This window comes from Alligator mississippiensis, chromosome 1 (assembly GCF_030867095.1).
Source record: "Alligator mississippiensis isolate rAllMis1 chromosome 1, rAllMis1, whole genome shotgun sequence".
Classification (NCBI taxonomy): Eukaryota; Metazoa; Chordata; order Crocodylia; family Alligatoridae; genus Alligator; species Alligator mississippiensis.
The window spans coordinates 212,134,917-212,151,697 of NC_081824.1; the positions used below are offsets into that span (position 1 = coordinate 212,134,917).

The 16,781-nt window shown below is 45.3% G+C and overlaps 1 protein-coding gene across 3 annotated transcripts in view; it reads right to left on the bottom strand.

Annotated features, from left to right (window-relative positions):
- Positions 1-16,781, bottom strand: part of USP34 (ubiquitin specific peptidase 34) — a 239,073-nt gene that overhangs the window by 149,743 nt on the left and 72,549 nt on the right. For all 3 annotated transcript variants that reach the window (XM_014595059.3, XM_019500736.2, XM_006273750.4), the window contains exons 9-10: positions 1,066-1,147; positions 881-973 (exon numbers count right to left, since the gene is read on the bottom strand). In XM_014595059.3, the coding sequence (XP_014450545.1) occupies positions 881-973; positions 1,066-1,147 (175 nt within the window). The remainder of the gene's footprint in view (positions 1-880; positions 974-1,065; positions 1,148-16,781) is intronic.

Below are 16,781 nucleotides of genomic sequence, written 5' to 3' on the forward strand. Positions count from 1 at the left end.
CTGCAAGTACAAAAAGAGTCAAGATCATTGGTGTATCAATTACAATTCAACCCTACAAGTAAGTCAAATCCAATTGTTATGGTTCTTCTAGAGGGGAGAAAGGTTGACATTAATTGGAACAATATGATATATAAATATATTTTATTTAAACAAATGCAGATAAACTTATTTAAAATAACATTTTGTGCAGTAATCTGGGGAAATATTCAGTGGAGGCATTGCATGGAAACGTTTTATGTACCCAAAATTTAAGCACAGGGGTAGGTACCTTCTTCAGACAATATAACCATGTTCAGAAACCATGTTATACTAAGTAATACCATCAAAAGTAAAAAGTACCAACTTTATAGAAAGTAATATGGTATAAAAATATATATATGCATAGGTTTTAGCGTATCTGCTCCCTTGTCTTCTTAAGAAACAAGTCAGAGAAAAGAGGAATAGAATTCTTGAAGAGAGAAACCATTATAGCCCTAAATTAGAATCCTTTTCATATTTAAAATACATCTAAAAATACAAATAAAGCTATATCCATACGGGACTGGTAGGGGTGCATGGAGGTGCACGTGTCCCCCCTGACGACTGACAGTGATGTTGTGAGGTAGGGCTGGTGCCCCCCCGACAGGGCCACCGCCGTCAGCAGCTTCTGCGGGTGTCCCCCCAGATTCAGGAGGCACCAGTCACTCATTGTTATCGCTATATAACAAACAAAATGCACACTTTACATTTCACAAATAAAAAGAGAAACAGAGAAAAAAAGAAGCATCATACCAATTCAATAACAAGTGATGTAATGACACAAACACAAAAGCATGACTTTAGGCCCATATCAACTGGCTTTTCAGTTCCTTCTTGTAAATATGCCTATATACATATATACCTGTGCTGCTGCCCAAATACAGTCTATGTGCTGAGTACTAAGCCGCCCTTCAGCTGCGAGAAAATTCAGAATCACTTGGCACTGTTTGATGATCTGCAAAGTGAAAATATATTTAGAAGTGCCTTAGCAGAACAAACACTTACTTCCTCATGCATACAGTAAAATTACAACTATTGTACACAAACCTCAATGTGTAAATTTGGTCCAAATATATGCTCAACCACATTGTTGCTGATAAGCCAGTCTGCAAGCTCTTTTGCAATGGACCTATGTGTAACAAAATATAGACAAATATATAATTATTTTCTATACAAGAACGATAAAATTGCTTCCTAAACAGTGCTCCCTTTACTCTCATTTATCTATTTACAAGTAAATAAAAACTGTTCTCTAAATCCAAAACATGTGCAGCTTGCAGATATAGATTATAAAAGAGAAGTACAGAGGACTAAAACAAATTATGCAAGCTAATTTTGACATGAAATGCAAAAACAATTAAAATTCACAAGTATTTCCAAATCTGGAAGTTATTTATATAATTTTTCCAGGAGAGCAACTGAATATTTTTATTTTTTTCCTTTTCATCAAATCTTGTGGAAATGGCAATTCACACAGTTTGTGTGTATCCTATTTACATGACTTACATAGTTAATTGAATAACTGTCAGTAGACATTTAAAAAAAATCATATTTCATTCATAATACAACTGATCTTTGCCTACAGCCAATCAAAAACTATCAAATAGAAAGTGATAATGGGACTGAATTTTCCAAACTAAAAATTGGCTGCTCAAAAAACCTCCTCCCAGACAATTCTTCACTCCTTCAACTCAATCAAGTAGGTGAAACCATAGTCTCCCAAGGATTTTATCGCCATAAATCATTTGTGAAAGTTTGGGTATTCAGATCACAGACTCTAGCTGACACACCCCAAGGGTAAAATTCTGTACTCTGTACACACCCAGATAAAAAAAATTGTGCACAAGGCTACACACAACTAAATGAGAGATGTAACTAGATAAGAGTCTGAGAGGAAGAACTCTGACCCCCAGCATAAAGCTACATTGACTACTTCAGGGAAAGAATGAACAATGAAATAATCAGCAACACACGCCACCACAACAACCTCTCTCTACCAGAGAAAAAGGCCATAGAATCTCTAAGATCTAACCACCAAATAGTAATAAAAGCAGCAGATAAAGGAGGAGCCATAGTCATTCTAAACCGTGAGGATTACATAAAGGAAGCCAACAGACAGCTCTCTGACACCACCTACTACAAAGAACTACAAGAAGACCCTACTCCCCTTTTCACCAAAAAACTCAACAATACCATCAAATCATTTCCATCAAGACTACAAGAAAAACTACAGACCTTGATCCCCCCGCTACCTAACCCAGGGACTTTTTACATGCTCCCTAAAATCCACAAACAAGGGAACCCTGGCAGACCTGTCATATCCAACCATGGGACCCTAACTGAGGAAATATCAGGTTTTGTTGAATCCATCCTAAAACCGCTTGTCACCCACAGAGCAAGTTTTGTCCAAGACACCACAGACTTGCTATGGAAACTTAAAAACATAGACCACCTTCCCAGCAACACACTCCTAGCCACCATGGATGTTACCAGCCTATATACCAACATCCCACACCAGGACGGCATCCATGCCTGCCTTACATATCTACAGGAACAAGATTACAACCCAGAATACAGACCCAAAGATATCACTGAGCTTATACACTTCACCCTCACACACGACAATTTCACTTTTAATAATCAACACTTGCTCCAGATGATGGGAACAGCTATGGGCACTAAAATGGCCCCACAGTATGCCGACCTTTTTATGAGCCACCTGGAAGAAGACTTCCTCAAGAACTGCACCATCAAACCCTTGCTGTACTTACGATATATCGATGACATCTTCATCATTTGGAGTGAGAACCTGGAATCTCTAATTGAGTTCCACCAGAAATTCAACAGTCACCACCCCTCCATCCGACTTTCTTTAGAATACTCCAACACCAACATCCCCTTCTTAGACACAAGGATCAGTATCCAGAAGGGTAAAATACAGACCACAGTATACAAGAAACCCACAGACCAACATACATATCTGCACAGAACCAGCAATCACCCGAAACACACCAAAAAAGCTGTGATATACAGCCAAGCCCTCAGATACCACCGCATCTGTACTAAAGAGAACACCCAGGATTGCCACCTCACCAATCTTAAAAAGGCTTTCACCCAGCAAGGACACTCCTCCAGAGAGGTAGATTGCACGTTTGAAAGAGCCACCTCGATACCACGTGAAGAACTGCTGCAGTACAGAAGAAAAACACCCACAAATCGCACACTGCTGGTTATGACCTATCACCCATCCCTTGAACCTGTACGGAAAATCCTCAAAAAAATGCAACCCATATTAGAAAAAGACCCTATTCTTAAACAGATCTTCCCAGAGCCACCCATCCTAGCCTTCAGACAAGCACCGAACCGCACCAACCTCATCACCAGAAGCAAACTTCCTCAAGCCCAGAACACACCAAAAGGATCCAGACCGTGCCACGACAAGAAATGCAAAACCTGCCCCCACATCTCCACCACCCCCACAATTACTACACCCCACAACAGAGCCATCGGCATTCCTGGATCTTACAGCTGCACCTCCAGGAATGTAGTATACCTCATCCAATGCACCAAATGCCCTGACGGAAAATACGTAGGAGAGACCAGACAACAACTGCGCACCAGAATGAATGCACACCGGAAATCCATCAAAGACAAACACCCAAGTACCGGTGGGGGCACATTTCTCACAGGAGGGCCACTCTCTCTCCAATCTCTCAGTCCTGATCCTCAAGGGAAACTTACACAACACTTCCCAGAGACGAGCCTAAGCTCCATTTCATCAACCTGCTGGATACTAGAGATCAGGGACTAAACATAGACATTGGATTTTTGATACGTTACAATCTGCCTGACAACTGACTCCCCAGCCCAGCCCAGCCCCTGGCTTGTTTACTTTTCATTCCATCCAGGAAGAGCACACAGCAACTGCTGCAGCCTCCTTAGCCTGACGAAGGGTTTTTGAACCCGAAAGCTTGCTTAATAAATATTCTCCAACCATTTGGGTTGGTCTAATAAAAGATATCAAACTCACCCAAGGAACCTTGTCTGCCTAGTTCTTATGACTACACTTTACAGCTTCAAGTTGCCAAACTTAATGACCACCCAAAATAAGGACAAAGAAATTTATAAACTCAATGAGATGGTACCAAGTTTACAATAGTGATAAGGTGATTCTCAAAAAAACCAGCATTTCAGAAGTTTCTGTCTTCTGACACTATCCAATTTTGATGAATATAATGAGTTGATGAGCAACAATTCTCTTTTCAATATTGGAACGGTGCAAGAAAACTTCCATACCAGCAAAAGGATGGCAGAAAGGTACACTTTTCAGAGTAGCCAAAGAACTATTATGGAATAGACTGTGCACTTAAAGAACACTTACTTGCATAGTCACACTATGTACTTTGTATGAGTATGTGCTCTCCTCCTGAACAAGTTAAAGCTAAACAGTTAATTGAGGAATGGAAAGAAAAAGCATTCTTCTTTATTTCTAACTATTTAGAACATCCACTGTTATATTCAAGAACTGCACTGCATGATAAATAATAAATGATGCAAAGCCTAAATATTCCTCTCTTTCAACAAATGATTCCAAATAGGGAATTAAGCGACAAAATCAAGGTTGCCATTAATCTATACTTGTATTTATGAACTTAACTGTTTATAAGGCATGTTAAAATTATTTTCAAAATGTCCAGACTCTAGAAATGTATATTATCTCTAAATAAATGTTCATATTCAATACTGTTTTTCTAATTTCTGAAAAATAACTAATTGCACCAATTTCAGTTTTTCAAAGCATGTATATAATTTGCATCCCATATCATATTAAGTCAAGTCTGTTTTATAAACTTTGGGAAATGTGTGCGTCAGATATAATCTAAGAATATCCACACTTGCAAATTGCCACTATATAAAATTGCTTTCAAATTTAAACTTCTGGTTTAGAAAATAATTGCCTCAGGTGACATTTGCTACCAGCTTTTCCTTAAGCTCTTTTCAAACACACAAATTACAACACTGTCTAATAACAGGAATAAATTCTAAACTATTAAACAGGTTTGACTGTTTAGAACAATGTACTGTACATTGTTCCCAAACTTCCAAACATTTCCATCTTTTTTAATTCTATAGTGTTCAAGGGAGACTTGGCAATTTGTTTGGTTATCTCCGAATTTGGATTTTAAGGATCACATTAAAATTGATTCAAACTGCTACACATTTCAATACCTAAAACTTAGGTGCCTTGCGTAGGAATGTAATTCAATTTGACTACATGTGGGCACTTAGAATTCCCAAGATGTCACCAGGAAAAGTTAGATGTCTCCAAAAAGCAATTCAGGCTTAGGCACCAATTCTCCCTACAGAGAACTGGGAATGGTAAATATCTCCTAAGGATGATACAGAAAGTCCAGAGGCTCTGGTCTCTGTTCTTATTTTTTTCCTAGGTTTTAACTAATGATCTCTAAAGTGAAATGTGTAAACAGGTTTAACAGCAAGGACCAGTAATCCAGGATTCCTCCTTCCCAGGGAAGCACCATAACCATGAAGCTAGAGGCAGACTCCCTCTTGCTTAGCCTCCTTCTGGCCACTTGTTGCTTGCGTTCCAGTGACCCACCTTCCTCCAAATAAATAGAGGATGTCCTCGTCCAGTTTATTCTACAGTGTGGTGGTTAGGGAATCCTCCCACGAATTGGAACATGTATGTTTAAATCCCTTGAAGGTGAGAAGGGCACAGGATCCCGGTGTGCATCCCCCCTGCCCCTTCCTGGACAAAACACTTTAATCCAGCAGTTCTCAACCACATTAGACACAAAGCACCGCTAAGGAAGTGCCAGCTTTTAGGTTTCACTCATTTTTTGACTAAGAAAAGTAATAGAACAATTCTTCTGTTGCAAAGACCTGAGGAAGATCTCAACAGGTCAGAATGGTTTTGATACTATAGATTCCTATTTAAAATGTCTGGGTTTATCTTGTGAATCATGCACTGAGTGCTTAGGGTGCTGCAACATTAAAGGAATTCCACAGTACCCCAGAGTGCTCCAGAACCCAGGTTGAGAGTCACTGTTGTAGCCACTAAGCTAGAGACCACAAGGTTTTCACCCCTACAAACATCCTTTTTATCTGAGTTAAATGCTTTTGATGCTTAGTCTCAACAGGCTCAAGGACAATCAAAATATCACCTTCAGCTGGTCTCACCTGTCACAACACACCAGGAACAATATAGGCATTAAAAAAAACTTTAATTATCAAAAAACATTAACAAGAAATTGTTCACTAAACAAAACCAAAAAAAGTATTTTGGAAAAGACCATTAAAATCTAATAGCAGTCAAATTTTTATTATACTTAATTTATTCTTAGCTCAGATCTTGCATTTTTACCAGAAGAAACAGGGAATAGTACTGAGCTTAACCTCTAAAGGAGCTGATGCAATCTTCTTCATAAAATGACATGATATTAAACTAAAGGGAATAACTTCTTTCTTTCCCTTTTTTTTTTTTGCTCAGATTTGAGAGGTTAGTGTCAGCAGTTGTCAACATCTCAGTTTGAGTACGATTGTGTTACAATGCCATCTTAAAGCTGCCTATTCGAAAGGATTGCCCCGTGGGTAGAAGATCGCTTTACTTTCTCTGATCCCAGTACCTGCTTCATACTCTAGGCAGCATTTCCAATGTGTCACTGAAAACTTGGGTACAACCCACTTTTAAACACAGTTCATCTTATAGGCCCCTTTGCAACCATTTGTCCCTTTTCACTGACCTCCTACACTTCAAGGAATACCTTACTCCCATAGTATCCTTTTAAAAAGAAACATTAAAATTGTCTGGTATTGGGGTAGTGATGATAGGATTGTTGAAGCCTTACGAAACTGAAGTTTTTAGCTGTTTCAGATATTCTAATTTTAGAGGGAAAAGAAGGGAGGTGTCTAAAAACTCATTTTAGATCTTGGTAGCTTCAGCACATTTAAATACTTTACAAGTTCACTGGCAGACAAGGTTCTTTGCATGAATCTGATATCTTTTATTAGACCAACTTAAATAGTTGGAAAACAATTATTAAGCAGGCTTTCAGGTTCAAAAACCCTTTGTCAGGCTAAGGAAGTTTCAGCACTTGGTGTGTGCTCTTCCTGGATGGAATGAAAAGTAAACAAGCCAGGGGCTGGTCTGGTATGCATACAAGACAGGAAGTCAGTGAAAATGTAGACTGAGGAGTCAATGGGTGAGAGACAGGCTGGGAAAGGGGGGAAAGAGAGAGAAGGGGGATGAATAGTGGAGAGAGACCTGGGGAGTCAAGTGTCAGGCAGGTTATTATGTGTCATAAATCCACTGTCTATATTTAGTCCATGATTTTTAGTATCCAGGATGTTGATGAGTGGAGCTCATAGGCTCATCTCTGGGAAGTGTTGTGTAAGTTTCCTTTGAGGATCAGGACTGAGAGAACGGAGAGAGAGTGGTTTTCTTGTGAGAAATGTGCCCGCACAGGTAACTGGGTATTCCTGTCTTTGATAGATTTCCAGTGTGCGTTCATTCTGGCGCGCAGTTGTTATTTGGTCTCTCCTACGTATTTTCCATCAGGGTATTTGGTGCATTGGATGAGAGATATTACATTCCTGGAGGTGCAGCTGTAAGATCCAGGAATGCCGATGGCTCTGTTGTGGGGTGTAGTAATAGTGGAGGTGGTGGAGATGTGTTGGCAGGTTTTGCATTTCTTGTCATGGCACGGTCTGGATCCTTTTGGTGTGTTCTGGGCTTGAGGAAGTTTGCTTCAGGTGATGAGGTTAGCGAGGTTCAGTGCTTGTTTGAAGGCTAGGACGGGTGGCTCTGGGAAGATCTTTTTAAGAATAGGGTCTCTTTCTAGTATGAGTTGCAGTTGTTTGAGGATTTTCCGTACAGGTTCAAGGGAGGGGTGATATGTCATAACCAGCAGTGTGCAATTTGTGGGGGTTTTCCCTCTGTACTGCAGTTCTTCACGTGGTATCTGGATAGCTCTTTCAAATGTGCGATCTCTCTCTCTGGAGGAGTGTCCTTGTTGGGTGAAAGCCTTTTTAAGACTGGTGAGATGGCAATCCTGGGTGTTCTCTTCAGTGCAAATTCGGTGGTATCTGAGGGCTTGGCTGTATATCACAGCTTTTTTGGTATGTTTAGGGTGATTGCTGGTTCTGTGCAGTTATGTATGTTGGTCTGTGGGTTTCTTGTATAACATGGTCTGTATTTTATCATTCTGGACACTGATCATCGTGTCTAAAAAGGAGATGTTGGTGCTGGAGTATTCTAGAGAAAGTTGGATGGAGGGATGGTGATTGTGGAATCTCTGATAGAACTCAATTAGAGATTGTAGGTTTTCAGTCCAACCTCCCTGATCCTCAAAGGAAACTTACACAACACTTCCCAGAGACGAGCCTATGAGCTCCACTTCATCAACCTCCTGGACACTAAAAATCATGGACTAAATATAGACATTGGATTTATGACACATTATAACCTGCCTGACATCCGACTCCCCAGGTCTCTCTCAACTATTCACCCCTTTCTCTCTCTCTTGCCCCCGCCCCGCACTTGAGCCTGTCTCTCACCCATTGACTCGATCTACATTTTCACTGACTACCTGTCTTGTATGCAGACCAAACCAGCCTCTGGCTTCTTTACTTTTCATTCCATCCAGGAGGAGCACACACCACCTGCTGAAACTTCCTTTGCCTGACAAAGGGTTTTTGAACCCGAAAGCTCACTTAATAATTGTTTTTCAACTATTTAAGTTGGTCTAATAAAAAATATCAGATTCACTCAAAGAACCTTGTCTGCCTATGTCCTTGGACCAACACGGCTACAACCTACACCCCTGTTACAAGTTCACTAATATTGGTCTCTTAATTCTTTAGATGTATTTGGACGGTCTACTTTTCAGATTTCTGCTTCCATATCTTGGTAAAATGGGCTCATAACAGGTCCCTCTTGCATCCTTTTAAGAGTTCCCTATTATGAGCAGGGATCTGGGTTTTCTGTTTGCACCGCAAAAACAGAAAAAACACGGGTTCTCCCTTTTAACTGAGAAAAATGCAGGTTTTTCATTTTAAACGGAGAAACATGGATTTTCTACTTTTGCAAAGAGCTCTCTGCAGCTTGTGGGGGAGCAGAAGGGTGGTCAGACAGGGAGTGCCATGTGTACGCACGAGCAGGTAAGTCTGGTAATGTGGGGGGAACTGAAGCCCCATAATGAGGGAGGGAGTTGGGGTGGGCTAGAGCTGGGGGTGCTGCCCAGCCTGGGCAGTACGTAGGCCTTGGGGCCTGGGGCCAGAATGACCAGCTGCAGGGCCCTGGCAGGGAATGGGACAGAGCCGCAGGCGGCTCATTCAGGGTCAGAGGTAGGGCAGGAGGAAGTGGGGTGGCTCCCCGCCACTGTGTGCACTCCTGGGGGGGGGGGGGGAAGTATAGGAGCATGTGCCCCGCAGGTCCATGCACAGGGCTAGGGCAGGCTGCCCACTGGGTTTGGGCTCCCCGCCCTGCTGCCCTCCCCCAGGGCCCAAAGGGCAGGACCCGGCACGGCAGGGTAGAGCAGAGCTGGGCATGGAAGCTCGTTGCCACTATGAGCCCCACTTCACCCTGGCAAAGCACCTCCTGCCTGCCCAGCAGCAGCAGGGTCAGCGGCGCAGAGCTGTGCCCCTTGCTGCTGCCAGGTGGGCAGGATGAGCAGAGCTCCCAGCGACAGCAGTGCGCTTTCCTGCTCCAGCCCTGCTCTGCTATGCTGCACCAGGTCCCACCCGCTGGGCTGCGGAAGCCCTGGGGGAAGGAAGAAAGGTGGGGAGCCGGGGCCTGCAGTGGGCAGCCTGCATTCACTCCCCCTCCCTGCCCCCACCATGGGCTCTGCTCCAACCATGCCACCTGTGGGAGAGGGGGAGCCAGGCTCCGTGCTCCACTAAAGCAGCTGCTTCCCATGGGTGGCAGCTGGGGTTCAGGTGCTGCTGCAGAGGGGCAGGAGGCTGTGGACCCAGGCCCCATAGCCCTGGCAACTGAGGGCCCCCTCTGGCAGGGCTGTGGGGATGGTACTGTGGATGGGGAGTGAGAATCCTGGACCTGCATCCTGGTGAGCAAAGGGGGCAGGGGGAGCTCCAACTTTCCATAATAAAAACCCTCAAATCAAATACCGAAATGTATAGGTACTTAGAATTAATTTTATTATATAGTGACTGAGGCACTGGTAGGCTTCTGAACTGCTTTAAAATTGTAAATCTATCAATAAAACATTGTGTTCAATTGAGAAATATATATATTAGTGGCATTTCATTTCATCGCAGATTTTGGGGGTTTTAATCAGAGAATCTGCTATTTTTAAACAGAGAAAACCAGGATCCCAGATTATGAGTTCAAATTTTTTCTCTTTGGGTTAGTCATATCACCTTGATTTTTTATCAGGTGTACCTCCCTCAGTATGTATGTGCTACACATTATTCCCTACCAAGCTCACAAAGAGATTCTTGTTCAGTGTATAATATGGACTTTTTATGAACAAGACTAAAGAAATCTATTTCCAACCATGGATACTCATAACTTTTTTCCAACTCATAGTCTCTTTCAGACACTTCACAGAATAAAGACTGTTGCTGACTGTAGCTCTGGACAGACAAAAAAATTATACTGCTGGAAAGTGTAGACAAACTACTCTGATTCAGGTGAATCTTCCCTGTTTCATGAATCTGCTATATCCCACAGTAAGTGCAAGCTAGATCTCAATAATTTACAAACTGTTACATTGACAGATAATTTACCAAGGATAAATTACTGCAATTTAGCCTTCACTTACAACCAATTTCACAAAGATTCCAACATCAGAAAGTACTCATAGGTATGCCATTAATGTCATCCCTCCTGGATGATAAGGTAGACACAGGATTGTAGAGCTGAGGATGGGAAGGGCAACCAAGTCACTGTAGAGCAAGGGTGCTCAACCACCAGCTCACAGGCCAGTTCCAGCCCACTACATGTCATACAGTCTGCAGGGCTCCCCACAGGCCCAGAACTTTGGCAGCAGGGGAGCGGTGCCACCACTCCCCTGCTGCCAAACGTATGGACCCATGGGGAGCCCCAGGCCCTGCACACTGGATCTGGAGCCTGATCCCAGTGTGCATGGATGGATGAGAAGAGCACTGGGCCCCAGAACCCAATCCTGGTACCCAGGAAGAAGAGTCACGCCCCTAGAACGTGATCCCAGCATGTCAGGGCTGGCATGTCAGGGCATGAACAGGATGGCACTGGGCCCCCAAGACCCAATCCTGGCATGCAGAGGATGGGGGAACAGTGCCCTTTGCTCTCACTTAGCAGGTGCTTAAGGAGAATCTGTTGGGAGTTGCAGGTCTCAGAGCAATGTTATGCTTACTTCACTTCTCCAGTTTCTAGAAGGGAATGCCTTAATGTCCAATTTTTTTTCTCAAAGTAATACCTAGCACCCAATATTTTGTTCAACTGCAAGCAGAGATTTGGCCGTTCTTTTGAATTATAGGTATAGATTTCTATATTCCTTTTTCCTCTGTCACCACCGACTCCTCAGCTTATTTAAGCCCTGCCTTGCTTTATTTTCTGCAAAAACTTGGTATCTTCTGCATAGGCTTGCCTGATATGATGTTCTGCAGACAATCAGAACCTTGATGGCATGGGTGACTGGTGCCTCCTGAGTCTGGGGGGGGGGCACCAGATCACTGATTGGGGGTGTCTCTCCCAGCAGCTGATCGCTGATGAGCTGGGGGGGGGGCGGGGGGCAGGGGGTGTCTCTCCCAGGAACCGATCGCAAAGCCCAAAATCACCAGCAGCAAAACTGGAAGTGCACTTCTGCCTGCACTTCCGGTTTCATGGCTGGCATTTCCAGGGGGTGCACGGCCAATCTCAGGGGGTACACATGCACCTGCATGCACCCTCTACACATTGACAATACTTGATGGCAATGTCAAAGAACCCCTCTCTTTTACCTCCAATCTTGGCAGATTACTACTTTTCCTTGGAAAGAAGTAGAGTCCTTCATAGATCCATTGTTTCTTTATGGGACCATAGATTATAGGTATTTAACATCTGAATATACTAAGGTCCCTGACATTATATTTAATACACAAGTAACAGGTTAATTGCACTTTAAATAGTAACCTGGCCACAAAATCAAGTCAATTTAAGGCATGACAATACAGTAAACAAGCCACAAAGTTATTCCACATATAATGTGTAACAACTTTGTAGTTCATTTGTACCACACCTTAAAGTGAACATATGGCTGGTTGGGGCTGGTCCATAACAAATCTCAACACTCAGTTGAGTGTCAGGATCCAGGATGCAGCATCCCCATGGTCTGGTACACACTGTCCCCAACCCATTCAGACTTGTGACAGAACCAGCCCCCAGACCCAGACCCTCACATGACACCCAGAGGCAGATAAGGGATCTAGTGAGCCTGATGCATGGTTTTCTGACATCCCCAGCACCTGGGAAACCTAAGATCAAGGAGCTTCTCCCTGATCAGGTGGTCCCCATGTACAGGGGATGTCAGAAAACTTCATGTGCATCCCAGCTACCTATGTGGTTTTTAAAGGTTTCAGCATAACAGGACCTCAGGATTGTGGTGATGCTCCCTGAAACTGGGGGTCCCCATGCTCTGGGATCTGCAGAAGTCATGTATGCTACCCACTTGGGCAGCACACATGGTTTTTATTTACCCCTGGGCATGGAGCTCCCAAGGCTGGGCTACAGAAGCCTCATCCTGGGGTCCCCGTGCACCAGGACCTGTATAAACCCCTTATGCGACTCAGCTTGACAGCACATGTGGTTTTATATGCACGTCCCAGTCCACAGTGCCTCAGAGATTGAGCTGCAGCAGCCCAATCCCAGGGTCCCCATGCTCTGGGACCTATAAAACTCTGTGTGCCACCTAGCCAGAAGGTTTGGTTTTTACTCATCCGCAGACATGGAGATCCCAGGATCAACCCAATCCCGAGGTCGCCATGTGCTGGATCCCAGGGTCCCTGTGCCCAGGGATGATTAAAAACTACACGTGCCCCCCAGCTAGAGTTTTAATAAGCAGCTGATTGCTGGTTGGGGCCAGACACCAGACTGGGGTCAGTTTCAGACTGCCCCCAAGTGACAATCAACTGATTGTTGGCACCCAGATTTCAACTTCCTTGAGGGAGAGGGAGGAAAGCAAGGTGTGATAGGGATCTAATTAATTCCCAATCCCAAAATTGTGCACCCTGGCATGTGCATGTGGCATGGCAGGAGGAGCAATTGCTGGGATTGTGGATTAGATCTCATCGCACCTCAAAATGAGCATCTGTGAGAAGTCTAAAAATTCAGAAGGTAAGAGACAGGCCCTATTGGTGCTCACAAACCAGTCAGCAGGAAGGTATATGTGCCCCTAAATCAAAATTGTTGCTTCAGTGTGAGATGGTATGTACTATTATTGGGTTGGTTCTCCTGATCCTACATTATTCTTTAGAGATAAACTGAATTGTCTCTTCCTACCTCTACACTGTATTTTAATGATTTCAGCTTTTCAATGTCTGATTCAAGGGATCTTAGTGCAAAAAGTATCTTGCTTCATCTGTAACTTTAGTTCAGCATCTATGCTTCTAGGACTTTAAACTGATACATTTTTTTTTTTTTTTTTAAGTACCCCTTTAAACCATTGGGTACCTGAATAAACGTCACATTTTTTCCCTTCATGGTACCTTCAGTTAAGACAATAACTAAAAATTCAAGCTCAGAATACACATGCCCTATGTAATGCTCAAAAATACCAGGTAATGATAAATTTCTGAGCTGCATCTGAACAAAATGATATTACACATTTTCAGTAAAACCAGAACATGTGCTGAACTGTGACATGCCAAGAGAGAGCTTACCTGCTCTGAGTCTGCTAATGATAAGCGTGGGGAGCATAAAGTTTCAGACATATCAACCAGTAAAGAAGCCTCATATAAAGGTCAAGTTTAGTCTCAATAGCTTTATTTTATGCACAAACCTTGAACATGAACATGTTCTTGTAATATTCACCCTGCCTTTATTTACCTTAAGGTTTTCTGAAAAACAGGCATGATTCACAAGACTAAGAAAACCATACATTTATTTGAAATATTGTATATTCAACACTAGAAATCTGGCCCAATATATCTGTGGACCAATGCATTCAATTCAGTGGAGTTGTATACTAGCTTTATTAAATTATCATGAGATGTGTATTAGCAATACTTTAAAACAGAACTCTTATACTTCAATTCCTTGGACAACTGGCCTCAGTTTCTAGTGGTCATTTGTCTAACTAACAAACCAATATATACTTTGATACAAGTTTGGCAGTCCTCTATTCAGCAAAGGCTCAGGACTGGAATAGCAAAGCTGTTTCATATCAGGTAGATAATATAGAAAAAATACTTTCCAGGGAAATATACATAGAACAAAATCCTGATTCCATGAAGAAAATGGCAAAATTTCCATTCAGTAAAGTTGTGATTTCCCTAAGGTATCCATCTATAGCAGGGGCGGGAAATTATTTCAGGTGGAGGGCCGCTTCCTCAGTTTTGGCAGGCTGTCAAGGGCCGCATGGGTAGCCCTGCCCCTTGAAAGGTGCCCTGCCCCCTGGTCACCATCTTGGGACCAATGTCCCAGGGCCAGCACCGGTGGGGCCCAAAGCAGGACACAGGTTAGCAGGGGTCTGTGGAGCTGGGCTGGGCTGCACCAGCAGGGAGTGGGAGCTGGCCCGGCTCCACAGAGCCCCTGCTGGCTGGGACCCCATGCTCCTGCCACCATGCTCTGGGCCCCATTGACACTGGCCCCAGGACAAAGGTGCGGGCCCCGTGTTCCTGCTGGCTCCCCGCCCACTCACTCCCAGTGTTCCCCCAGCCCTGTGGTACAGGCAGGGGACAGTGCGGAGCCCCAGCCCCCTGCTCACCGGCAGGGAAGAAGCTGTTGCTGAGCGCGGAGAAAAGCGGCCCCTCGCCCTCCCCGTGGTCAGCGCTCTCTGCAGGCGCTTGCAGTCCATGTGGGGCTGTCTGGAGCAGGCACAGGCAGCCTCATGCGGGCTGCAAGCAGCTACAGTGCAGGGCAAGCGAAGGGTAACTTTTCCCCTGTGCTCAGCACCAGCTTTTAACCCGGCCCTGCTGCCAGCCTGGGCCCCACGCTGGCTCCAGGCTTGCCCATCGGGGCTGCGTGCAGCAGCAGTAGCTGCGTCGCCGCCCCCCCCCCGCTTGCCGTGCCGGGTAGTGCTGGCTGCTGCCACCCACCCCAAGCTCGCACGCTGGGCAGCCCACAGGTGGCAGTGGCAAACACTGACTGGTGCAGCAAGTGGGGAGGGCCGCAGGTGCTGTCCTCACGTGCAGCCCCAACGGGCAAGCCCAGAGGCAGCATGGGGCCAGGTTACAAAGTAGTGCTGAGCGCAGGGGGGAAAAGAAGCCCCTTGCCGGCCCCGTGCCTGGAGCCCCATGCTGTAGCCGCTCGCAGCCCACGTGGGGCTACCTGTGCCCACTCTGGACAGCCCAATGAGGGCTGTGAGCAGCTGCAGAGCAGGATGCCGGCCACAGGGCAAGTGAGGGGCCACTTTCCTCCACACTGGGAAGGAGCAGGGAAGAGCTAAGCGCCTGGGGGGGGGGCGGCGGCGGCGCAGCGGCGGCCCCTCGCCTGCCCCGTGGCCAGCGCACGCTGCTGTAGCTGCTCACAGCCCGCACAAGGCTGTCCAGAGCGGGCACTGGCAGCCCCAGGCGGACTGCGAACAGTTGCAATGTGGGACACTGGTCACGGGGCGGGCGAGGGGCCACTTTTCCACACCCCACCCCGCGCTCAGCTTTTCATAGTTTCATAGTAGCTAGGGTCAGGAGGGACCTGAACAGATCATCTAGCCTGACCCCCTGCCACAGACAAGAATGAATGCTGGGTTCACAAGACACCAGACAAAAGATCGTCCATCCTCCTCTTGAATTTGCCCAAGGTAGGGGCGAGGACCTCCTCCCTGGGAAGTTGGTTCCAGATTTTGGCCACCCTAACTGTAAAATATTGCCTTCTGATCTCCAACCTAAACCTATTCTCCATCAGCTTATTACCATTGTTCCTTGTCACCCCAGGTGGTGCTGGGGAGAAAAGGGCTCTGCCTATTTGCTGTTGATCTCCCCTGATGAGCTTGTAGGCAGCCACCAGGTCCCCCCTCAGCCTCCTCTTGCTGAGGCTGAACAGGTTCAGGTCCTTCAGTCTCTCTTCATAGGGCCTGTCCTGCTGCCCTCTCACCAAGCGGGTGGCCATCCTCTGAACCCTCTCCAGGCTGGCCACATCCCTTTTGAAGTGCGGTGCCCAGTACTGGATGGAGTACTCCAACTGCAGCCTGACCAAAGTCGCATAGAGAGCGAGTATCACCTCTCTGGACCAGCCTGAGATGCACCTCTGGATGCATGACAAGGTATGGCTGGCCTTGCTGGCTGCGGTCTGGCATTGGCGGCTCATGTTTATCTTGGAGTCAATAATGACTCCGAGATCCCTTTCCGCCTCTGTGCTTTCAAGAAGGGAACTCCCCAGCCCATATGTATGCTGTGGATTCCTTCTCCCAAGGTGCAGCACCCTGCATTTGTCTACGTTGAACCCTTGCCTATTCTCATCTGCCCACTTTTGTAGTCTGTCCAAATCTAGTTGCAGCCTCTCTCTCCCTTCAAGTGTGTCCACCTCCCCCCACATCTTAGTGTCATCAGCAAATTTGGACAGCGTGCTTTCCACCCCCTTGTCCAAGTCGGTGATTAAGATGTTAAACAGT